This window comes from Cardiocondyla obscurior, linkage group LG06, assembly GCF_019399895.1.
Source record: "Cardiocondyla obscurior isolate alpha-2009 linkage group LG06, Cobs3.1, whole genome shotgun sequence".
NCBI lineage: Eukaryota > Metazoa > Arthropoda > Insecta > Hymenoptera > Formicidae > Cardiocondyla > Cardiocondyla obscurior.
In genome coordinates this window covers 3,662,895-3,686,843 of record NC_091869.1, presented here as the reverse complement: position 1 = coordinate 3,686,843, position 23,949 = coordinate 3,662,895, and the positions used below count along the sequence as shown (strand labels likewise).

The 23,949-nt window shown below is 39.4% G+C and overlaps 3 protein-coding genes and 1 long non-coding RNA gene across 9 annotated transcripts in view; 2 read left to right on the top strand and 2 right to left on the bottom strand.

Moving 5' to 3' along the window:
• Nucleotides 1-2,236, top strand: part of Kdm3 (Lysine demethylase 3) — a 244,332-nt gene extending 242,096 nt beyond the window's left edge. For all 5 annotated transcript variants that reach the window (XM_070658629.1, XM_070658632.1, XM_070658631.1 and 2 more), the window contains one exon: nucleotides 84-2,236. In XM_070658629.1, the coding sequence (XP_070514730.1) occupies nucleotides 84-393 (310 nt within the window). In that variant the 3' untranslated portion in view covers nucleotides 394-2,236. The remainder of the gene's footprint in view (nucleotides 1-83) is intronic.
• On the bottom strand, nucleotides 1,266-19,562 carry Ptpmeg2 (Protein tyrosine phosphatase Meg2). 2 transcript variants are annotated; one of them, XM_070658635.1, is made up of 10 exons: nucleotides 19,209-19,562; nucleotides 15,518-15,751; nucleotides 15,344-15,433; nucleotides 15,045-15,185; nucleotides 10,119-10,382; nucleotides 9,406-9,806; nucleotides 9,081-9,320; nucleotides 8,792-8,942; nucleotides 8,505-8,712; nucleotides 1,266-8,391 (listed from the first exon to the last, which is right to left on the bottom strand). In XM_070658635.1, exons 1-10 carry the CDS (start codon nucleotides 19,239-19,241, stop codon nucleotides 8,162-8,164), a joined length of 1,992 nt encoding a protein of 663 aa, XP_070514736.1. In that variant the 5' UTR covers nucleotides 19,242-19,562; the 3' UTR covers nucleotides 1,266-8,161. The 2 variants fall into 2 exon arrangements, with proteins under 2 accessions (XP_070514736.1, XP_070514738.1); XM_070658637.1 differs by lacking the exon at nucleotides 19,209-19,562 and adding an exon at nucleotides 18,693-18,806.
• On the top strand, nucleotides 19,511-22,313 carry LOC139103708 (uncharacterized). The gene is made up of 2 exons (XR_011545944.1): nucleotides 19,511-19,644; nucleotides 22,099-22,313. It is a non-coding gene; the product is annotated as an uncharacterized lncRNA (long non-coding RNA).
• Nucleotides 19,898-23,766, bottom strand: Suv3 (Suv3 helicase). Its single transcript, XM_070658634.1, has 14 exons — nucleotides 23,482-23,766; nucleotides 23,069-23,307; nucleotides 22,783-23,005; nucleotides 22,473-22,641; nucleotides 22,258-22,369; nucleotides 22,052-22,182; nucleotides 21,661-21,974; nucleotides 21,414-21,555; nucleotides 21,167-21,325; nucleotides 20,909-21,088; nucleotides 20,625-20,773; nucleotides 20,419-20,540; nucleotides 20,211-20,264; nucleotides 19,898-20,131 (listed from the first exon to the last, which is right to left on the bottom strand). Exons 1-14 carry the CDS (start codon nucleotides 23,556-23,558, stop codon nucleotides 19,998-20,000), a joined length of 2,205 nt encoding a protein of 734 aa, XP_070514735.1. The 5' UTR covers nucleotides 23,559-23,766; the 3' UTR covers nucleotides 19,898-19,997.
• Between the last annotated feature and the right edge of the window lie 183 nt (nucleotides 23,767-23,949).

Genomic DNA, 23,949 nt, shown 5'->3' with positions numbered 1-23,949 from the left:
TTTTTGAGAGAGAAAACTGTTCGTAACAGTTTTATTAAAATACTGTTTAAGACAATGTTTGTGATATTTTATTTTAATTGCAGGTACGCAATTGTTCAGTGTCTAGGCGATGCGGTATTTGTACCAGCCGGCGCGCCGCATCAAGTCCGCAATCTCCAAAATTGTATAAAGGTGGCTGAGGACTTTGTGTCGCCAGAGAACGTTTCACATTGCTTTCATCTAACCCAGGAATTCCGTGCATTGTCCGACACCCATACCAATCACGAAGATAAATTACAGATCAAGAACATTATTTACCACGCAGTAAAAGACTCTCTGACCGTTTTAGCCAATGTTAAAGAGGAAAATACGAAGCTCACCAAGGCTGAGACGAAAATAAAGGAGGAAACTTAACCCTAAGTTCTTCCCTCACGGTTGTAAATCCGATTGATAATCCCCTTGATTGGGTTTCGTCGTCTGTACGACGCAGTCAGTGCTCCCGGACAGCGAAGCTGGCACGACCGGAAGAATCTGCAGAAGACCCTACCTTGCCGCAAACATATTGCGAAGGTACAAGAATTTGTTGTGATATTTGTGAGGAATATAATGGTTTAAATCGGAGAATTTTGATTTGCAGTTGGCTGAGCCAATGGACATTAGTTGTATGTTATTTCATTCGAATTTCCTTATATACAATTCTTTTCTGCTCTCCCATTTTTTCCCCGAGAAAAGATACCCGCGGACATGCAAGTCCGACGAGCTCTATTACGAGTGAAAGGAAAATCGTAACTCGGGTCGCGCATAAGTAAAATGCCGCGTCCATTACTATTGTGATACCAGAAGGACTTTGGATCGTATACATTATTTGTAATTAATTATATCGTGCCTGTATCCAATACACACTCATACATACACACGTGAAAGACATACACGCACACATATTACATGTACACTTGTCTATACTATATAAATGTAGATAATTGAAATATTATGTAATAATTTTGCTAGCAACTACCAGAGAAGAGGGAGAGAAAGGGGGGTTCATCTAGAAGTACCTTTGTGCAATTAGGTGTGACTATAAATTATTAGCTGGATCAGCGATAACTGCGGATCCATGTAATCGTCTGCTATGATGATCTGGTGCTTTTCGGTATTTCATCAGAAACCCCGGCTAGAGAGCCGATACGTATTCGCGTTCACGTCTTCTATGTTTCACGCGACAAGGGCGTAAAGAATAAAAACACTGCCTAACTAAATCGGTTCGACGACAATGGAAGAAACAGACGTTTCTCCTTTTTCCTTGTTCAAGTAGATATTTTGTATTGTTCGTAGAACAAACGTTCTCGTAAAGATGCATTGTGTTACTCTAGCGACGTATGTATCGGTTATGCGAGCGATGGGGTGCTACAAATTTTGTATATCACTTCGAGTGTAAGGCATCAGAACAAAAAAAAAAAAAAAAAAAAAAAACAGTGCGAAGAAAAGAAAAATTCGTCAGATGTTAACTTTTTCGAGATGTAACGGCGGATGTGAAGTATCGTTCAATCGTTTCATTGTTGTCGTAACTCAGTGACTACCCGGCGTGTAACGGACGGGCAGTACTAACGAGCGTGTTATTTTTGTCAAAGCGTATACAAACCGTCTGCGTTAGACGATAAAACGAAAAGACAGCGACAATGTAATTGTAAACCGAGACGCGCTAAATGTAGAATTATTTGCAGTAACATTTTAAAGGAAAAAAGGAGAAAAAAAAAGAAAGAAATGGACGACTTTTGAAGTGCCAATGTTGAATTTTGTTGTGGGGATACTGAGTACGCGCGCGTTGTATTGTATTTGTGTATGCATAGGTAGAAAAGAGGAATGGAGGAAGAAAGAAAACTAATTAGTCACGCAGAATTCGCAGAGATGACAGGGTCGAGTTCCCATCATTTCGTGATAATTCACGCGAACGACGAGGTACTTCGCTATTCGCACTGTCACTGACGATTCGAAAACTGCTGTCGCTCCTATCTCTTTTACCTTCGCCGAGATTTCTTTAACGTTGCATGAGCAAACGTATATGTACATGAAAGTTTTTCGATATCAATGTTCATACTCGTAATATGTGCGACAAATGCAAGATGCAGCAGCTCTCGAGTCGAGCGTAACGTCGTCGCGCGCCATTCTCGCGGCAGCCGATCGTCAGTTAATTATAAACGAGTAATTATCAAGCACAGCTATGTAATTAAAAAAGTAAGGAAAGACCGAACGAAAGAGAGAGAGGGAGAAAGAGAAAAAAAAAAGAATAAATAGAAGAAAAAAAAAACGATCACTGACATCCTGGAATCCGCAATTTCTTTGATCTCAACATTCGTCTAGCATACAACGACTTGATTAATATTTAACGAGTAAATTTTTAAACTATCTTAGTGTTGATAGGTAATGATTGTGGGAATTATATAAGCTACAAGCAAAGCAAAAGTACTAACTCCACAGCGGCGGTGTTGTATAAAGTTTTAGGAAGACGTATTTCTGTGTATTATTGCTGCAAAACGAGACGCTATTGTTTGTTCTCTTGCTACGTGTATATGTACATACATTTATATACATCCGTATATGTATACAGATATAAATACGATGACGAGAAGAGTGTTTAGGGCTCGTAACGATAGGGAGGTACGCAAACCTTTACGACGAAACACGAGAAGATACACCTTACACGCGTAGGTAGATAGTTTATTATACCATTATTATAATTATTATATATTATCATTATTACGTTTAACTATTACGGAAAATACGATATTTAAATGTTGCTGAATATTGAGAGCACGATAATCGTGAACGAGTGTAAATGAGGGATGTCTACTTTCACCAGTATAGATCGAACTCAATCTCAGTTCAATTTACCTTCTGTCTTTTCTTTTCTTTTTATTTTATTTTAAAATTAAAAGAAATATAGAAAATAAATTGAACTGGTATTGAAGTTGATCCGCTCTGGCGAAAACGGGCAATTAAAAGGGAAAAGAAGAAAAAAAAAGAACGAGAAAAAAGAATTACCGGAAAAGTAACGCGTGGATAAACGAAGAAACGAGAAAGGAAGTGTGTGCGTGAGTGAACCGAAGAGAGAATAAACGAGTGTAACTGATAGTATGTACGTGTGCGTGATGGTCCAGTGAAAATGCGACAGAATGAAAGAACGAGGGGCCGTGTATTGGGGGCGGAGTGGAATGAACGATATCTAAAATAATGTACAGACCTGCGACCTCCAGATGTATGTAGATCCACCCTCCCCCGAGAGAGAGAGAGAGAGAAAGAAAGAGAGTACGAGAAAAAAAGAACAAGGAGATGAAAGAGTTCTACCCACCCCTTTCCTCCCCCTGCGTCCCCTCCTGCAACCATCGGCCGCCCCCAGTCATAGCAATTATGAACCGCGGGCCGGCAGGTCTGAGTATAATTTTTTGTACTGTGTAAATGTAAGAACCATACGTTTGAATAAGAAAAAAATGTTTATATTACGAAAACGCCTGTGTTCATCATTGCGCGCCTCTTATCCGCTCGCGTTCTCGTTTTGCGAGCGGCTTCTCTTCAAATAAATCAAGATTTAATCCTCAATTACAATGAAATAAAAACGGTAAGGTTCCCATCGAGGATTAAAATCGGGCCAGAGTCGAGTCAGTCGACTTGGATTGTGCACTCTGGCGTGTTATTATTTAATAAATTCTCTTTTTATTTTGCCATACTTTGCTTAATTTTATTTTTCTTTTATTTTGCCGTATTTTATTTTAATTAGTTTTATCTTAGAATGTGATTTATTGTTCAGTTATACTACCGAAATCTTCGACCGTCTGACCATATACGATGACACGTTGACACGTATGAGACGGTGACCAAGTGCGAAAGGAAGGTAAAGTATACCTTTTATTTGTAATGCACAACCTTAAATGACGTCTCGCGCATTCTTATTAAATTGAAAAACAATCTAAATAAAACACAAAGTTTTGTACCATTTATATTTGCAATATATTAAATAATTATTAATTAGATACAATCATATGTGCGATAGTAATTTAAAGTCATATCCTTTCTATATACATTTTTTTTTTCTTTTTCTTTTTCTTTCCTTCGCTGCTTTACTTTCTCCATTTTCGTAATATTTTAACAATCTTTTTCTTTATCTCGTGAGAATCTTAATTATTATGACACGTGTCGCGTACACCAGATATACACATAAAATGTTGGTTTCTTTGCAGCTTTCTTTCATTTTGCGCGTATCGCTTTATCGTATTATAATTGTTATACAAAAGTGTCGTGGGCGCCTATCGAGTTTAAATAATTAGTCGATTATATCAACCACCTTCATTAAATATAGAAATGTGTTGTGACATTGGTGACGAATCTTCAAGATCTACAAATAGCGAATACGTTACAGGTGCGAATTACCAAAAACGAATCGCGAGACGTAACAACAATGGTACAAGTTCACAACTTAAAAAGTCGAAGGAATGAAAGTATATCAGAAGTTTGTGAATTACAGTCCACTTCCCAGAATAATTTGTACATTATTATCATTAGCATAAGTGTTGTCCTAGGGTAGGTTGTTTCAACTTTCAGGTAAATTTGTCTATCAGATAATCATATATCTATTCTTCATATGTTTAACTGATAGACGAATTTGCCAGGAAGTTGGAACAGCCAGTTCTCAGGGGACATTAGTGTCCTCTCTGTTTTTTACTTAGATTTTATTGATAAATATTAAGTCACGTCGTTTTTTTTTTTTTTTTTTTTTTTTTTTTTTTTTTTTGTGTTCTCATCCATTTGCATTCAAAGAGAAGGATGGACCGTAAGTCGCAACTGTCCAACGCACTTATACGCCGGCAAAGAAGGTTGATTTGGCGAGGAGAGAGATGAATCGCGAACATTTAATGAGGTATAATACTGTTGTTGAGTCGATTATTTTAGACTACCTACCCTCAGTTCCAAAGCTTAACACGCGCACTTGAATGCGTTCGCGTTATTACAATACAATTACACTTGGTTTTACTTTGCGCTAATTAATCGTTCGTTATTATATCCGCGAGTCCGCTGTGAAAAACTATAGCGCAAAAAATAGATATAAAATCGCACGGTACATTCACACTTAATCGAGACGTCAAATCGAATTTTTTACTTTTTCGCCCTTCGTACAAAAAGATTCCTCCCCCAGAGACGAAAGAACGCTAAACGAATGCCACTGTTAAGAATGGAAATTGAGAAATGATACATTATGTGCGTATATATACATCACATGGAGATTTAAACCAATTGACACAATAAATAGCTACGATAAATACAAAACGGATAATGCTGATTACAATGACAGATTACGTAAACGTAGTTAATATCGGTAGTATGCCCTTCGTAGGTAACCTAAGGGTAGGAGGAACTTATAAATATTACGTTCAACTTATTTAAACGTGACTAAGCGTTCCTTGCGGTACAACAGCGCCTATGTTTCGTATAAAATTCGAAAAAGTTTTCAACAGTTCGTTCATTATAATTCCGCCGAAATTAAATCTCAGACGACGCTCTGCGTGGAAACTAGAATCGCACAGGGTACTTAGAAAACGATTCTACGTAACGTTACAGCGGCAAAATTTTGCAAAAAACCAAATGCAAGTGATTCATGATCGATTTCCTGTGAATATTTTTTTCACTGCAACGCGTTAAAGCACATTATCTCAGAGTACCTTGCACGTGAAAACAAAAAGTTCCTATTCAAGGAACTCCGTATCCTGCACATGTAATCGCTCTGATAAAAATTACGTCGCTATATATATCATGTCTTAACGCAATATTAATAAATTATTACAAATCAGTTAGTAAATTTATATATATATATATATATATATATATATATATATATAATATGTATATGCGTACGGCGGTTTGGCCGTACTGTGATTATGCCGCGAAGAATTTAGCTCAGCGTGATTAGAAATAGAAATTAGCGTAATTGGCAATGGCAGTACTTGGAAGAATAGAGATACGAATTTTCGGAAACTTCTACCGACTATCACAATGCTTTACAATACTAATATCATAATAGCCCACGATAAAGTTCGTAATTTATCAAACATCAAGCGACCAATGCAAGAAGACTCGTTAACTCTCACATCGCAGCTTTCTTGCAGAGGTCTCGCACACATTCGACGGATAAACGATTTGAATACTTATTTGGATACGAGTAACACAGATTGGACACGATTTTAAATATATATTCCAAGGTTACACGTATTAAAATTTATAATGATCGAAACGCAAAGAGATTTCACCGGAACGATAATTTGAAATATGTTTTATCTGGTCACATTACTAGAACAAAGCATCGTACAGAATCAAAGATCCGTAATACTTTGGAGATATGAAATATATCTGAAGAATTATATTTCGCAAATTACATACAAAATCAATTAATATTTTAATCATGTATCGCCTAGCATGTTTGACTTGTTTTTTTTTTCTTCGTTTTCCGTTAATTGGATTTTTTAATGATTAAATTATAGCAATTAATAAAAAGAAAATTTACATAGGCATTAATGCATTAAGATTTCTTTATACCAAGATTTTTTAATTTTCTCAAATGTTTGATGCTTGTAAGTATATACGACTTTTAATTGTTACGATTTTCATAATGAAGCGTGTATGTATATATATATATATATATATATATATATATATATATATATATATATATATATATATATATATATAATTAACTATATGTATACGTATCTGTATATGTGTACTTAAACATATACGTATATGCGTACATATAATTATCAGATAAACTCGAAATTTACTTGACTAAAGTAAAGGCTTAATTTAATTTTTAAAGCCTTGCACTTATTAGGCTTCGTCGTTTTTTGTCGCGTCGGAAATTATTTAATCTACAATGATCCCTGATTGTTAATCCCTGTAAAACGAATTTTTCCCACGCGATTGTATATATAACCAAATTTTTTTTACGTACGTTGAAAATTTTTGTCTAAATTTGTGCAGCAGATAATCTTTGGTTGCCCAAAAACATTATCGATACAGTTGGTTTAGTTTCTAAAATAATCTACATTTCCGTAAGGCAGAAGCCGTTTTATCGTAAGTTGTAATATTTCTAGATTTTAAAATCTTAAATAATTGTGGCTATGGACATTGTCAAACCACATTTGTAATAATTTGTGAACTGTATCATGTATATAATCACATTTATATTTTTCATATATTCTTAAGTTATATATATTTTTTTTAAATTTATTTATATATATATCGATTTTCTTCTCTTTTAGTAAGATCGTTAATTCAACTCTCTCAAATGGTTTAAATCTCTCACACGTACATTGTTGCAAAAATAGGAAATTACGATTTATCGATGAGATGATGTGGCTTTACGTAAGAACTTTTTTTATAAGCGTATTCATTTTATATCTATATATACTATAAATAAAAATAACCAACAAGTGGCATACGCAACGCAGAGGAAAGTGAGACCTTACTGTTCTAACAGTGTAGTTTATAAAATCCATGATATCGCGGACTTACAGGGATCCAGTTTAAAAATTGGGAGGTAGGTAGAAATCTACTCCCAAAAAATAAATGTTGGTCTTGCAATCTCTTATGAAGAGGTCCCAATTTGGATCATTGAATAGATAGGCAATAAATCAAGATCATGTATTACAAATATAATAAATATAATAAATTAAAATATTTAGACTACGTAGTAATTATAACTTTTTAATTTTGTAATTAGATCTCTTTCGTTAACAACTTAAATCCCAAAAAATTTGTAATTTATATTTGAGAGAGTTAAAATAGGATCCATAAAATGTATGTTGTATCAGATATTTTTTTACTAATAAAATATTCATCTTTGAGTGCGCTTTAATGCACTTTTATGTAAAATTTGCCAGAACACGAAAGAACAAAAATATAAAATATTCTGTGTTCGCTTATTTGACATTGAAAGAAAACGATCAATCCGGCTTCATAGGAAATTTAAGACTGACGTAATAGTGAGAAGTTTAATCGTTACATCGATGGATACGATAGCAAAAAATAACTTTCAGTCGTTTAAGGTAGAAATAGGCTATTTTAAGGATAGTATATGTATATATACGCATAGTCGGGAAGAACATCAATCCGGTATATAATAGCAGAACTCATTACTCTTTTAATCAGAATCCTCTTCAATCGGTGGAGGTAACATGGAGAGATGCTGCGGACTAAGCATTCCTTTGGAAAGTGCGTATTCCGCCAAAGCACGGTGGCAAAAGACGTACTGATCTGGCATTTGAATACTGTAGGCCCTCTGTGCTCGGATTTTCTCGACAGTTCCTCGTATGTCTACGGTTCCAGTGTCCTCCAGACGCGATATGCAAATGTCTAAGGTGCAAAATGTGCCTGGAACCCAGCCAATTTAATACACTTTGATATTTTGTGCCTAAATTTTTACATCTCGAGAAAGTATCGCCTATTGAATTATAATTTTTGTTGTGAAAGAAACATCTGTCTACCTGTTCTTCCGATGCCAGCGCTGCAATGTACAACTATAGGTGGTCCTCGAGGATGTCCGGCCCATGTGTCTCCTCTACTAGCGAGTAACTTGCTCTGCTGTTGCCTAACTAAAGACAAGAACTGTAGTAAAGCTTTAGCCGATTGAGGAACACCGTAATCTGGCCACACTGTGTACAACATATGGCAAACTTCCCTCGTTTCATCAGTCTAAAATGAGATGAATAAAATATGAGAAAACGACATTGTTTTAATAAACGAGAGAAAAGAGATTCGTCAAAATACATACCTTATTGTTTGTAAGGAGAAGCATGGATATTGTGTAATCTGGATTTGTATCAACTTCGAGGGTGGTTACGGTGAAGCCACCCGCTTGTACTTCATCACCTGGTTCCGGACCCCAATACTGCGCGCACTTTGTACGCCCTCTTTCTACCACTCTGAAACAAAGACGATATATTTATGTCAGAAAGTCACGTATAAAGTTTTCACTATAAAATATGATTTGAAAATTGTTTGAAACTGCAGTGTACAAGATGTAGTTATGTTCACAAAGTGTTATAAGTAAAACAATATACCTTGTAGTCATGACGATGACTAACGTTTGCTGTTCCCAAATCATCCTCCAAAAATCACCGCAGGTTTTCGGAAGAGGGCCCTGAGTACTAATAAATGCATTCTTTTGCTTGTAACCGTCGACAAAATTCGCATTTATATAGTCAGACGTCGCATCCCCGTCTATTTGTGAAAGACAAACTCTGCTGTGATCGTAACAAAGCACATCGGTGTAACGATTCTTTGATTGATTAGACCTTAACCTGAAATAAACGACGCAACGGTATATTAATGAATTCGAGTAGGACAAAATATATCACGCGAATGCGAAATATTGCTGTTACACACTTTGCATTATTAAATGAACCGTCCGGTGGTCTCTGTCTAATTTCTGCATATTCCGCTATGAGACCAGCGCGCCCTCGTGAATGTATATCTGCTATAAATTGCTCCATAGTGACAGCCTGTAGCCCAGGATCCCCGTGAAGACTATCATCGTCGCTAAAGCCAGAACTGGCTGAGGACGGAGGCTGAACTGGGGATGGCGCCTCATCGGTACCAATCCAAGCATCAGCGTTTGCTGTGGTGATTTCGATGTCGCCGATATTCGACACACCATTTTTCACCTGTTTGCTCTTATCAATTATAGGACTAGTCGAACTACTGTGCGTGGTAGTTCCATTCGGATTTTGATGAACTGCGTTGTCGTTTGCCGTGGGCGATACAGGTGTACCCACTCTTGGGGTGACCTAAAATATCGTAAGGGTACATGTGAAAAAAAAATTCTAATTTTATTAGTAATAGAAAATCTTTCTACTAATCACGTAATTAAAATAATAAAATATTTTCTTTCTATATCAATAGCTGTGTTGAACAAAAGTGCTTCTGTTGTAAAAATCGAGCATCTTATCGGCGTGTGCTTTTAAACTCGGACACAATTAAGAGTAACGTTAATCAGATTCATGATTTTGTTTCTTAAACTTTTCGAATACTCTGAAACTCGCGTTACACAAACGAAAAAAACAGCACACGGTGAATGTGAACTTGTATTAGATACTGACCTCACAAAGTTCACCCCCGCCTCGGTTCGTCATGGATTTAAGACAATGTAGCAGCCATGCTTCATGCTGTACCTCCAACGTGCCGCCTAAACGATGTGGTAATGATTCTCGTGGGATATGCAATGTCAACTGAGGGATAGATACTGTGAACACTCGGTCCCTCAGTTTTTCACGAACGAATAATCGCAGGATCTTGAAGGGCGCCTTGAACCACAGCGGCGCCGTTACTATCAAGACCTTTTTTAATTTCGCCGGATAGCCACCCTGAAAGATTAACGCAAGCAAAACGTGAAAATCATCAGACATTTCTTTTTTTTTTTTATTACAAGTTAGAAGAAATATTTCGATTCTATCAGCATTAATTTATTTATTAATCATAGAGTACGATTAAAAATCAAAATTTATAAGTTCTACATGTATACTTTATATACATGCAGTAACGTGAATTAGAAAATAATTATAAAACATTAAAACGTAGTATTATCGAAATAAATGTTTAAACTCGCTGTGAGCCAAATCCGACCGAAGGGCTTTTAATGATCGACTTCGATTTATAAATTTTTCGCCGTCGAATGCAAAACTGTTTATCGGAGTATCCACCAAATATTTGATAACGCTGGCAGGTGGTAACGCGCACGGGCCCGCAATCTCGCGTGAATAATTTCTAAAAGCACGATTGCGCTTCGACCTTTCAAAGACATTGCAATAATAGAACAGGCCATATATCGCGCACTGGCGAATCCGCCGCCAACTATAGGCCGCGAAACGGTGACGCGGGAGAAATTTGCGTGCGAAAAAAAATTGCGGTCGCGTCCCTTTAATCAGGTTATCGGAAAATCGGAGTGCCTCGAATGAAAAAAGGGGGGAAAAAAAAAGAAGAGAAAAGCATTACGTTTTTCTCGAATTTTTTTTTTTTTTCTGACTAGCGAGAGTTGGCGGGGAGAATATTCGCGGTTCCCGGGCGTTTCGTAACGCGCCGAAAATCGCAGGAAGCCACGTAAGTTAACCCTCGGGCCGGAGGGCGGAAGTACTGTAACGCCAACGACGTCAGCAGCACCGCCACCACCACCACCACCACCACCACCGTCGCCGTCGCCAGCGGCGCGTAACACGGCCGCTACGTACACAACAAACGTCATCGAGGCGCGTAACGAGGACGGGGCGGCGCGATTGCGTTCCGGGAAGAAATCGCGTCGGTTCCGCGAGGCTTGCGCTACAATTTTAGGACCACGCGCGTCTCGTCTCGAATTAGCCGCGGAGTCTCGCGCGCGCGCGCGCGTTTGCTCGCTTTTATCACTTGAACCATTTCGGCGAGTTGCGCGACAAACTAGCCCGATCGATCCCCGGGTGGACATTTACCGTGAGCAGCAGCCAGCGGTGGTCGCAGGCATGTCGGCGGCGAGCCGCGAGTATCGTCTTCCGGGCGAGGGGTATCTCCGATTAGGCGAAATCACTGCCGGCACTGGTTAATCGATAGCGCGAAGATTAGCGCGACACCGGCGGCGGGAGCAGCCGTGTCTCGTATCCCTACGGCCGTTCCCGTGGTGAATGGAAAAGAGCGACGTCGCCGCCGCGACGGAACGTCGAGCTTGGCCTGGCCTCGCGCGCGAACAAGGACGCGATCGAACGCGTGAGAACGGGGCGAGGGGAGCGCGAGCGGACGCGGCGGGCAGGGAGGGCAGAATCGGGTCGGCCGTGCCGTATCCGAATGCGACGTACCGGCCACAAGGGGGTCACGACGATTACTGACCGACGTCGGCGTCGTCGCCGACGATTTATCCGGAGCGCCGCGGGAACGCATGCGCCCTCGCCGTCGCAAACGACCCCTTCTTTTCGCCACCCTTCTCGGCATCCCTTACACCAGAGTGTCTTTCGCTTTTTCTCTCCTCCTCGGGGGAGTCCTGTCTCCCCCCTCCCTTTCCCTTCACCCACCGGCAGCAGCCGTGTACCCGCGATGACGTATTGCCTCTCAACAGTGACTCTCAACCACGCAGCTTCCGGTCGATTACCGGAGTTTCCCCGATGCCTCGGGAAATTCGGCTGGCCCGTACCGAAACGTTCGCCTGTGCTTCTAACCGAATCACGCGAACGTAAAATCACGCAGATGCCTGCGGGGATCGCTTAACCCGGGGGAACCTCCACGCGAGTCGCCTCCAACTCGATCTAAAAACCACTGACGATTTAACTTTAAACAACTCGACAATTTCGAAACATTCGACTTCGATACAATTCATATAAATTATTTTACTGTCTTCTGATATTTGTTAAGATTTAATTTCTATCTTCAAGTATTGCATGCGCGTTTTGCCGGAAAAAACAAAATTTTTAAACCGACGAATATCGTTTTTAAGAGTTATTCGCTTTCACAGAATTATTCGAATAATCGTATTATAATAAAAAAAAAAAAGAAAAAGAAAAGAAAAAAAAAGACGCTGATAAGAGAAAAGTGAATTCTTCGTACAATTAACCGTTTCGCAAATGAAGTCGCAACTCTTATCTTTCTTATCGGGCGACGCTTCTTTTCACAGCGCGATATCATCTTTTCTTCCGCTCGTTAACGCTCGATACGTTCTCCGCGGCTTTATCCGCGTGATAAAATTACGAGTGGAACGATCGCAGACGCGTTTGATCACGATCACGTCGGCATGCAAAGATGCACGCGACGCCTACCAAATTTCATTGTTACATTACGGCTATAATTGGACGACGCAAATGTCAGCGCGCAGTAAAACCTTTTTAAAGGCCATTACCAAGCGGGGCACCTTGGAAGTACGGTTCACCACGCGATTAGGATGCGATTAACCCGCGTGAAGGTCCTTTCGCAGCTTCACGCTCTCCCGGCGACGGGCGACGACAATATCTTCGCGACGAAAGATAAAAAAAGGAGAGTCGTCTGCGATCGTGCCTCCTCGGATTATTCAATATTCTTTTTTTTTCTTCCACGATTACGACATGTGACGTCGTTAGGTAGTCTCCTCCGGGAAACCTTTGAAAGTCACACCCTACGCGCTTCGGCGCGCCTTGACGCATAATCGCGTAATCCACCGTTCGCCAAGCGTGAACGCTCTCGCAACGTCTCGCCGCTCTTAGAGCCGCGCATCCCCCGCGCGTTCGAAGCTAAACGCGGATCTCATAGCTTGTCGAGGAGTCTGCAAAAATAAAAATAAAAAAATAGGGAAAGAATGCCAAGCTATGACGTGTTATCAGTCAACAAAGTAACGCAGGTATGACGTTCTTGGAGGAAAAAAATAATTTTACAGGGGAGCCTCCTGCGAGCCACGAAGATTGGGAATATTTTTATCCTTTGAGAATGGAAAAGCGTCATTAAATCATGCGGGAATAATCGATGACGTGAAAGTCAGGGTAAAAAGACGTCACGGTCGCACGTATTCGTGTAATGACGGCATGAAAGCGACGCCTGCACACGGGGGGAGTGTCACGTGTATCGGTTACGTCGCGTATGACACCGTTTTTTTTTTTTACGTAAGTGGGCTGGCCGCATCAAAGTGTTAACGCACCGAGACTATTTCGACCGACCGGCGATGACTAATTGGGTTAACTTCAGCGACGGTAATAACTGTAATGCCGCTCTACGCCGGACGAAATTGCACGCAACGTGAATGTTAATCGGGCCACGCACTTAGGCGACGCTAAGTGACACTTTGTGCTCGCGTAATTCGCATAATTGTTGCGCTTCTCCTTGGAGAAATTCTTCCAGGAGCACGAAAAGTCCGACGCGCTTATCTGCCGCTCCGGAACGAGACATCTGAGAGATTCAGGCTGCGAGTACAACGCCGTGCCACTTTGTGAATTCGTGATTACCATCGAAAAGAAACATCCTGTGAACTAAAATTCGTAGCGTCTAATAAAACGACGTCTGTACCTTCGTATAAGCGTATGAGAATATCTAAAGTCTCCGTAATTGGGCCCGCGCCTCTTCTCACGTCCGCGAGAACATATTTTTGCGAAGACAATTGTACACAAATTTCTAATATTCACGCTTTACGAAACGTAAAAATATGCAGAGTCCGCTTATTTGATTCGTATAGAAATTTGGAAAACGCTATTCGAGCTAGAATCTAAGACGGCTTTCTTTCGTGACGTTCAACATTTACGCATGACATGACAGAGCACCTCTGTCACGTCGACGGGAGTAGAGAAACGAGACCGTGTATCGTTATACATAATGGACATTTGCCGCAAGACTCGCTTTCCTCTCACTCTCAATCACGATCTTTTCTCGCTTTCTAGCCCCACGCGGCAGTGGTGCTCTGCCTCGATTCGACGAACGCCTCATTACATGGCTTAATCGTGTCGCATAAAGTATTACGCATATTTCAAGAGAAAACGGTGCGCAAATCGTAATGTATAGAGAAAATATTCAATGACATTGCTCCTTTATCGTTCAATTCGATTTGCTGTGTTTAAAAACGAAGAAAAAAAAAAGGAAAACACGAGATTTTGCACAAGGTTTTCGTGCGCCAATTTTGCAATAGGAAGTCGAGAAATTCTTAACGTATATTATATATCTCCTCGGTGAGAACAAGAGGAACTTCGCGCTTCCTGATTATTTGGGTAAGTCACGCGTAGTTGATTGTCCATTCTTTTTTTATTCACATCTTTCCGTGAGTTTCTCAAATAATTTTCCATAGATTTCTTCATATACTCATGGCAAACTTATCTTTTCTACGTTCGTATTTTATTATATGTTTGAATACTTAAATTATTTATGTGCCTAGATTACTTTAATTAAAAGTTTTATTACTTTTAATTGCTAAAATTCAATCAGTATATTTTGCACAAAGCAGACCATGAAATGTAACAATTTAACTTCAGTGTTCGTTAAAAATAATAAAAATTATCATCACGCGTGCGTTACCCAACGATGATTTCCTACAAGCGTTCCAAATACATTCACCGACTTACCTTTAAAAGTGTCAGAATTTTCTGAGACAGGTCGTAATCAAAATTTTGATACTTGCTGTCGGACATGTCATAAATAAAAACTAGTCCATGCTTCTGCGTTTCTGCACTTTCAAGGGCAGCGTCCAACTGATATACAACACCCTGAAAGAGATAAGAAAACTAGTTACTTTGGCAACGTACATTTTCGAAGATCTGTTTCTTTTTCTCGACGGAAAATTGGATACTTGTAACGATAAGAAATAACTTTTTAAAAGTTCCTTCTTAATTTGCACGTCGAGAATTTACTTTGTAAAACTTACCTGTAAAGTTGTTTGATGTGTAGTGTTCTGCGGAAGATGTAAATGCGCGGTGAAAATAGCTATCGCTGCACCTGTTGCGTCTCTTGATGGCTAAAATAATTTATATATTAACACACTTCTAGCCGCGTTAACACTACGAAATGCATTTATGTTAAATTAGTTCTTTCATATTACCAGAACAGTAAATTTTCCTGTGTATAGCTCGCTGAGTAAAGGTTCCTGAGTGGGATAGAGGACTGCTAATCCTTCTCTCCTCCTGGTAGCTTCGTGCTGCTCGTACAAAGCTAAAGCGCGCTGAACCTCGAACTTCCGTGCCGCTAAAAATTTGACCGCCGTGCTCCAGGATACTGGCCCAGCTCGTCTACCGGCTCTACATCTGTTCACAGCTTCTATAAATTCCTTTGTAGCCTGGAAAGAACAAGTATCATACATGTAATTTCATATAATTTAAATTGTAATTTTTATCTCTCCGTTATTAAAATAATATATTAAAATATATACTTTTAATATTAATGACTTATTATATAAGTAACGAGAACCAGTATGAGTTAAATATTAAATTAAAGCGATGGCCTATTTAACCCGAGCAAAGTCTTCATATTTGTTAATCATAATTACTATTATTAATCACATTTAAATGTAGATTAGTACTTTAAGTCCGCGAGCTAAGCAGCCGAAAATTATTGGTGCTTTTTAACGCAGTTGTAAACTAAATTCATATACGAATAAATTACATTAATTTAAATATTCTTTAATATTTAAATAAATTAAATTTCTTTAAAACATATATCTATTGCGAAAAATATCAATTCGGCTAGAATTCGAACTTAAAACCTCTCGACTTTTCAGAGTGTCTTTCGAAAATTAATAATTCCACCGTACTAATAACGTCTCTACTAATACAATATGGATTTCGCCACTTTATAATTTCTATAGAAAAAGATAATCTAGAGTGTACTTATTCTATAAATACGTTATCGCATATTGCTGAAATCGGCACAGAGTAAAGACCCGTGCATTGGCTAACAGAATTCCGGTCGCAATCGCCCAGCATCTTGCATACATCGTTACACAATGTCAACCTTGAAAGCCGGCGCTTCGCGACGCGGCGGGCAGGAAATCGCGAATTGCAATCTTTATCAGCGGTCCGATCGACGCGAGCGCAACACGCGCATATTATTTCGAGTATTCGTCGAATACTCGTCGCACACGGCCTTGTAATAAAACGAAAGAAAAAAAAAAAAAAAAAAAGCGACTAGAGGAAAGGAGAGAGTGAAACGCTCGACTTAGGAATTTCGAAATGTAATCCCGCCGACGGTCAAATTTCGACGACGTAGGCACGTGAGAACGAGGGATATCTTTCCTTGTCGTACTTTTACAAATAGAAATATGAGCGTATCACGTGCGTTCCCTCATCTGCTGACGTCGAAAGAAAAGAAAATAAAAACGGTCGCACAATTAAAATTCATCGACAAAAAATAATATCAACGAGTTTCAAGTCGAATACCGCTTTTACTCTTTCACGCAAGGAGAGTCCTCGATCAAAGATCTTAAAACAAAAAAAAAAACAAAAAAAAACAACAAAAAAAGTAGAAGAACCATCGGCATCCTATCAGTCGTGATTCGAGATCGCGAGATTGTAAGACGACGTCGATATCGGCGACACGGCTGGCGCATAAACGGTGCGGCGACATATCGTTTTTACGCTATTAAAACGAGCAATGACCGTGGACGGCGACGCGTGAGCGTGCACGTACGTACACGCGCCGGGTATACTACCGATACAGCTTCCGGTGTCCGGCTACCTCCCCACCGGTCATTTCCGTTATGTGCCAGCCGGCGGGGATCGGCACGCTGGTACGAGCCGCCGCGGGTATTAGCCGAGTGGAGGAATTTAACGCTGCAACAACAACCCTACGCAGGGCCTCCACAGGGCCTTCCATAAACCAATATTCACAATCTATTCTTATTTCAAAATTATCTCAAGCAACGTTTTAAGACGCTAATACGACTCTGCGATTGATCCAAAAGCAGATGATATTTAAAACAATCTTAATATAAAAATGGAGTGTGAATGTCGGTCGTAGGGTCGTTTCCTTAGTCCGCGAATTTACACTTTCACGCGCAAGCCCGTAAAAGCCGCGCCAAGTTTCCAACGTTACACAGACGGATACATCGAAGGGTTGAGAGCATCGATATCAATTAATAGAAGCTGTTGCTCGATTGATCTCCTTAAACAGAGGTGACTGCCTTTGTCGAGCCGCGATTATAATTTCACTCTGTTTCTATGCGACGGGAGCTTGTGCCTGCTAAAAATATATACGCGGCAGACGGAAATTGAACGGCGCGAATCGATACGCGGGAAAATCTCGTTACCAAGAAACTCTGGCGGAACTGCAAATCGAATTTGCTCGCATCGAAGGTTCGTAACGTGGAAATTGCGCTCATATGCCGCCGTCATCGGTTAAGCGCGCTCGACCGATTGTACGCTTTGAAAAACTTGCTTCTGTAACAGTTTTTAAATTTGTCTCCGCAACAAATTCAACGCGAGATCAATAATTCAGTGATTTCGTCAAACATTTATAGAAACAGAGTCACAGATAGCAATTAGCGCGTGTCAGCGATGTGAAGTATTTTGCTCAAATAAAGATACATTTTCTAAAAATAAAAAAAAATGTTTTTTAACAAATAGAAACTGCAGTGCAAGGAAGCACTGCTACGTTTCTTTATTTGAGCGTTACACAATTTAATATCTCATTAGGCGAGCGGCCAAGACTTCCCCGGCGATCGGTTACGTGTAAGCACTCCTAATCGCGTTCCGGGAAGAATCGACGATTAGATTTCTCATAAGTCGTAAACGTCCCGTCAGACGGGAACTGGCCGAGGCCGTTTTTACCACGATTCAACGTCGCTCGCGTATTTCGACCGCGCCCTGTGCACGTAGAATTCACGGCGACTCGCGTGCACCGCGCATTGGCGTGAATTTTTAAGCGACCGGAAGCCGGGACACGCGCGGGAGCGCGTGGAGCGGCGATATCGACTCGCGTGGCCCCTGGCCGTTTGAAAATAGTCGAAATTTCCGAGGCCGGCCGCCGCGTGGGTGTACCAAAGGAAACCACCGGAAACCCGAGCCATTATTAACATCCCGACACGTTCAAAGCGTTCGGGTTTCCGGCTGCGCCGGCCGCTCTCCTTGTCGTGGAAACAATAAGGAAACGAACCCGCGCCGCCGACGTCGGAAGAGTTCCGGAGCGATTTCCGTAGCATGTTTACGATCGCTATCGCGCGCGCTGACGTCCAGCGCGAGATAACGACGTGCGCAAGTGGATGTTTATACTCTCGCGCATACCGGAGCGTCGAGACACGCTGACGAATCTTCCGTCTTGACCAGGACGCGACTGCGATCCAATTTTCCCGTAGATAATAATCTCCGCGTTCCAGAAGAAGGTTCGTTTTCGCGCCGACAAAGGAGATTCGGTGTTCTTGAGCCTCCGACTATGAGGAGTCACCGCAGGCCGCGAGTACAAAGAACATTGGGATCCTCAAACACGCGGAGTACCCGAATTCTTGAATACGAAAGGTACTCGGATCCTCGAACACGAAGCGTAGACCATATCCAGTTATAACCATCGTACTCCTCGAGGTTCGAAGCCAGGCTCAAAGAAGACGACGGCGGCGGCGATGCTGAGGATGACGACAAAGGTGATGACGATAATGATAATAACGATAATGGCAATGGCGACGGCGCGCGACGTGCCGAACAGCACGGGAACGGCGCTCAACCGCGGGGGGAAAGGGGGGGAGGAGGGAGGACCCACCTGCGAACGAGGAGGAGAGGTCCAGCGCTCGGGACGTGGCTACTCACTTGTTCCTGCTCGACGGTTAATGTGGCTGCCATTTTGGCTCTCAGCGTGCTGACATGCCCGAGAAGGAGAGGCGTGTGCCACGAGAAGAAGCGGCGAAACGCAGCGTCGTGGGTTGCGCTCTCGTGTTACACCCAGTCCCGGTGTCGCACGTCCGCGACAGCCGCGAGCATCCCGTTGACGAGCCGTAAACAAGCCAATCCTTTTTTTCGCGGCGTGCAACGCTCTGAGGCCCTTACAGGGCACGGCAGCTTTCGGCGACGATAGCGGATGCAAGATATGGTAAATCACCCCGGCGTACGACCATTGTTCCACCGTCTCGCACGCACTCGAACGCGATTGTGACACTCCACTCTGCTCCACTCACGGCAGTCCTCCTCTGCTGGCTCCGCTATGGCTCGATCGTCTTCCCCTCGGCGACCGCGCCGCCATCTTCAGGTGAGAAAGCACGCGCGCAGTCGTTCCTCCTACGATTTTCATAATTAATAATCGGTTGATCCCGAAATTGATAAGATTATTTTCAACTCGTGATGACGTCGATTGCGATTTTTATATATTTGCGGAAATAGTTTTGCGTTGAGGAGGTTTTACCATCGAATGATACGTAACTCGAGCCTCCCGCTGTTAATAAAAAATGGATAGCGCTGGTGACGGGGATGGCGATTTGAATTCGAACACTTTGACATTCTAGTTGTCTTTTCTTTTTTTTTTTTTTTTACTCACAGTTATGTTACTTGTAATAATTTTATTTAATCAAGTTTAACATTTTGCTTTTATATTTTTTATGCACATTACTTTTTCTTTTTTGTTCTAATCCATTCGAGTTGTAGTTCACGCAACATCTGTGGCGTTAAGAGCCCTTCGGCTATTAACCTTTCAGTCAATTTGCCTTTACCAGTAACACGTTTACCAGTTCCTTTAAAATCTGAAAGAAAATATTTTATATAATTCAGCACTGAAACATTGCAATTGTATAAAATTTAATGCATAATTTATACAATTACCGCGATAAAAATTTTGTTTCTGTGTCTGCAACTCAAAACTATCTGTCTCTTCACCTAAATAATACAAATAAATTAATTTTTTTAGAAAAATTAATCCTAATGAAACGAGATAAAATATTACAATACATATTTAAAATTATAAAAAGAATTACAGGAAGATTATATGTTATATTTTATCTCATATTTTATTTTAAAGAATCATATTTACCTGCATCTGAATTTAATAATAAATTCGTTAATTTAACTATCTCGGCCTCAATGAGTGCATCGAGTTCTTTCTGTATATCACGAACCGTTTCAGCGTCCGGGAACAAGTCCACGAATCGGTAACTATAAAATATAAAATTATGAAAAAAATATAAAAATCAGAAAAATCGAAATCGCAATAATAATTGAAGTATAATCTTGTTATACCTTAGCCATAGATAAAGATCCAATACATCAAAAACACCTTCTAAGTGGACAAGATCTATAATAGTTCTTGGCGGTTTAAAAGGCCATCCAATATGTCGACATAACCAGTTGAATGTTATTGGATCGTTTTGACTATATTGACGTGCAAACTAAAAAAAGAGAAGTCCAAATGTGAACATAAAAACTCTAAATTATTTTAAAATAAAGCAGATTTTATATCGACGTCAATTCTTTTTTCATAGTACTTCAGCGACTTTAAAAATCAGTAATAATATAATACTTGCCTTTAAGAACATGGTACACACATATGGCGATTTCCGATTAATCGGTGCGCAACAGAATACATATCTCGCACGGAGTGGCAGCAAAACATGTTGTATCATGTCAGCTAAGAATTTAAAATCATCTAAGTGGCACATAAAATACAGAGAATTGTCAACTGTGCAGAGCGATATAAAAATATCCTAAAATAAATAAATTATTATAAGTGTCACCGTTTACGATTATTTTTATTTCGATATACTTTTTATTTTGAAACTCACCATAAGATTTGACAGTGATGCATTTGGTAAATGATAAGCATACAGCTCGATTTGATCGGCCGTTGGCTGAAGACCAGCCTGTGTTATTGTGTCTGGCTCTTGATTCAACAAGTTCTTTAAAGTCGGTAGATCCTCTCGTTTGAACGTCGTTACGTAACCCTGCAATGCAAAACAATATTTTAATGCATAAAATTTTTCTGTACATTGTTTCTTTTACATTGATAAAGATAGAATAAATAATACGTACTGTTGCCCAAACTGTACCATAACGTCCAGCACGACCTGCTATTTGCAGAGCCGATGACACAGATATAACATTCATTTCTTTTTCACCTTTTTCGTTATATGTTGGCTGAATTAACGAATAAAATATAATTCTCCGAATATGCCTGTATTAATATGCGACTTATTAATCATTTTCAATGACACTTAAAATTCCAAAATATAAATATATAATTTTTAATTCAATGTATAGACATTTGTATAAAACTCACAAATTTAATCCCATACCAATGGCATTGGTCGCTACCAAGATTTTACAAGAATTCTTAGGATCGTTAAATTTCGCAGCTTGCGCCAGTTTAGTACCTGGTGGTAAACTGCCATATATTACAGCTACTTCCTTTCCTCTACTCTCGAGAGAACGCGACACAGTATATATGTCATTTTTGTTAAAACAAACTATGCAATCTCCGGGCATAACATTATTCAATGTTTCTACAGCTTCATTTTCTATTTTCAATTCTGTTAATCGCTTATATCTACGAACTTCTACATCTTCACCCATTGAAATACATATAGATTTTACCTGCGTATAAAAATAATTGTTAACTTAATTATTATGCATAATTCCTAATAAATAATCGTAAAAAAATATTAGCGTACCAATTCTATAGCAGCAAATTCACCACATAAATGTATTTCATCCGCAGGAATTCCTAAAAGGGCTCTCGTCCACGCCCAACCTCTATGGAGATCACGTACCAATTGAATTTCGTCAATTACAGCTACTTCATCTGAAATAAATTATGATCGTATTAATAATTTTCTTCTTATGTTAATGTTAAAGATATCGGATTAATGATACATACAATTACTTTGTAGATTTACCATTTCTACAGAACATGATAAATGATTTGCAGCATTATTTTGGCCTTTGACATACCTTCGTTCTTCTCCAGTTACTAAATCACATGGTGTTCCCTAAATTAATGTTATATATTATTATTAATATTATTAATATATTATCTTTACAACATTGTTACACCACAGGCGTAACAATATCTTATAAAAATATAATACTAACACTTTCATTGCATTTATTAAACACCTCACTAACTAATAACTTTAGTGGACCACAATATACCCCACTTTGTGCTGTAATAAATCTTTCCAGAGCATGATAAGTCTTGCCACTATTTGTTGGTCCAGCGTGAAAAATTATTTTTCTATTTTTTGATCTTGCCAGAGGATACCTAAAAAGTATTAAAAGCTTTTACCATTTTGTGAAAAATATGTTCTCCTTAATTTATTAAATATATATTAAATTCCAATAATGATAATTGTAATAATGCATTATAATAATTTTCATGTTACATAAATCTACATTTTCTAACCAGGAAGCAGGATTTCGTAAATCACTAATTTTTTTGAGATCATCCAAACAATTAATATGTGGAAACATCTGTTTGGCATGATTTATAAAGTATGGAAATATGTCATGAACATTTCCAGCTCCTTGTAAGATATCACTTAGGACTACATAAAGATCCACAGGTAATGATTCTGTTCCTAAACAATACTGTTTAAAATTTATGAATGCCTGGCTCTGGAGATGGCCTAAAATCAAAATTATAATTAGAATCCTTAACTTCATGTGTACACATTAAATTTTTTACTTACTATCCAAACCATACTGCTCAGCTAGTTTTTTTATTTCAGTCTTCTGTGAAAAGGTATTCAATATTTTTAAAAGCTCTGTCTTCTTTAATGAGGACCCAGTTAATTCAGCACCAACATTTATATCATCTGGATTTGGTTTTACAGGCACAGGATAAAATAATGATTCTGGTAAGTTTGTATTGCTGTCGCTTTTTTTGCCTCTGCATGACTGGATGTAACTTGTACCAAGAGCTGTCGACCTAACAGCAAAAGATAAAGCAAAATAACATTGGTAACATTTTCAATACAGCTTGTGGAATCATACAATCCATTGAAATTAAATTATAAGAAAATTAATCAAACGCAGTACGGATATAAAAATAAACTATTTCTAATAATACGTGACTTTTGTTTGATATATATGTAAAATATACCTGCGTGTTAATGCCGCTCCCGATAAAGCACTTCTTCGTATGAGTTGGTCCATCATGGCACATCTTGTAAGTATCATTTTTCACAGCAAATATTTACTGTCAAAACATCACAAAAAATCGAAAGCAAACGGCTGACAATTTACATACATAAACGCACATCAAGCACAGTAAGTATTGATGCCAAAGCATGAGGTAGAAATTAGAATGGTGGATTACACATGCTCCTAGCTCGGTGTCATTGGTGTGCAATGCAACGTGCGTAAAATGTATCCCCACCATCGTATATTTTAACCCAACTCATTCTGGCATTTCTGCACATAAGATCTACCATTGGCCACTATAGTTTCGTCACTTTTGGTCACTTTTGTGCATCCGTGACAATGAGGTGCAGCCTGATTCGCACAGAAAAATTGGGCACCGCCAATCTGATAACTTAAATAAATCCTAACTCTACTCAACTGAGCACTC

Coding starts and splice junctions, on each gene's coding strand:
- Ptpmeg2 (XM_070658635.1), bottom strand. CDS start 19,241: ATGGCAGCCACATTAACCGTCGAGCAGGAACAA. Junction 15,186..15,343: donor CACATCAAACAACTTTACAG/GTAAGTTTTACA, acceptor TATCTCTTTCAG/GGTGTTGTATATCAGTTGGA. Junction 8,392..8,504: donor CGCTGGCATCGGAAGAACAG/GTAGACAGATGT, acceptor GCTGGGTTCCAG/GCACATTTTGCACCTTAGAC.
- Suv3 (XM_070658634.1), bottom strand. CDS start 23,558: ATGATACTTACAAGATGTGCCATGATGGACCAACTCATACGAAGAAGT. Junction 23,308..23,481: donor GGAGCGGCATTAACACGCAG/GTATATTTTACA, acceptor TTTTGCTGTTAG/GTCGACAGCTCTTGGTACAA. Junction 21,975..22,051: donor AATTTGCTGCTATAGAATTG/GTACGCTAATAT, acceptor TTTTATACGCAG/GTAAAATCTATATGTATTTC.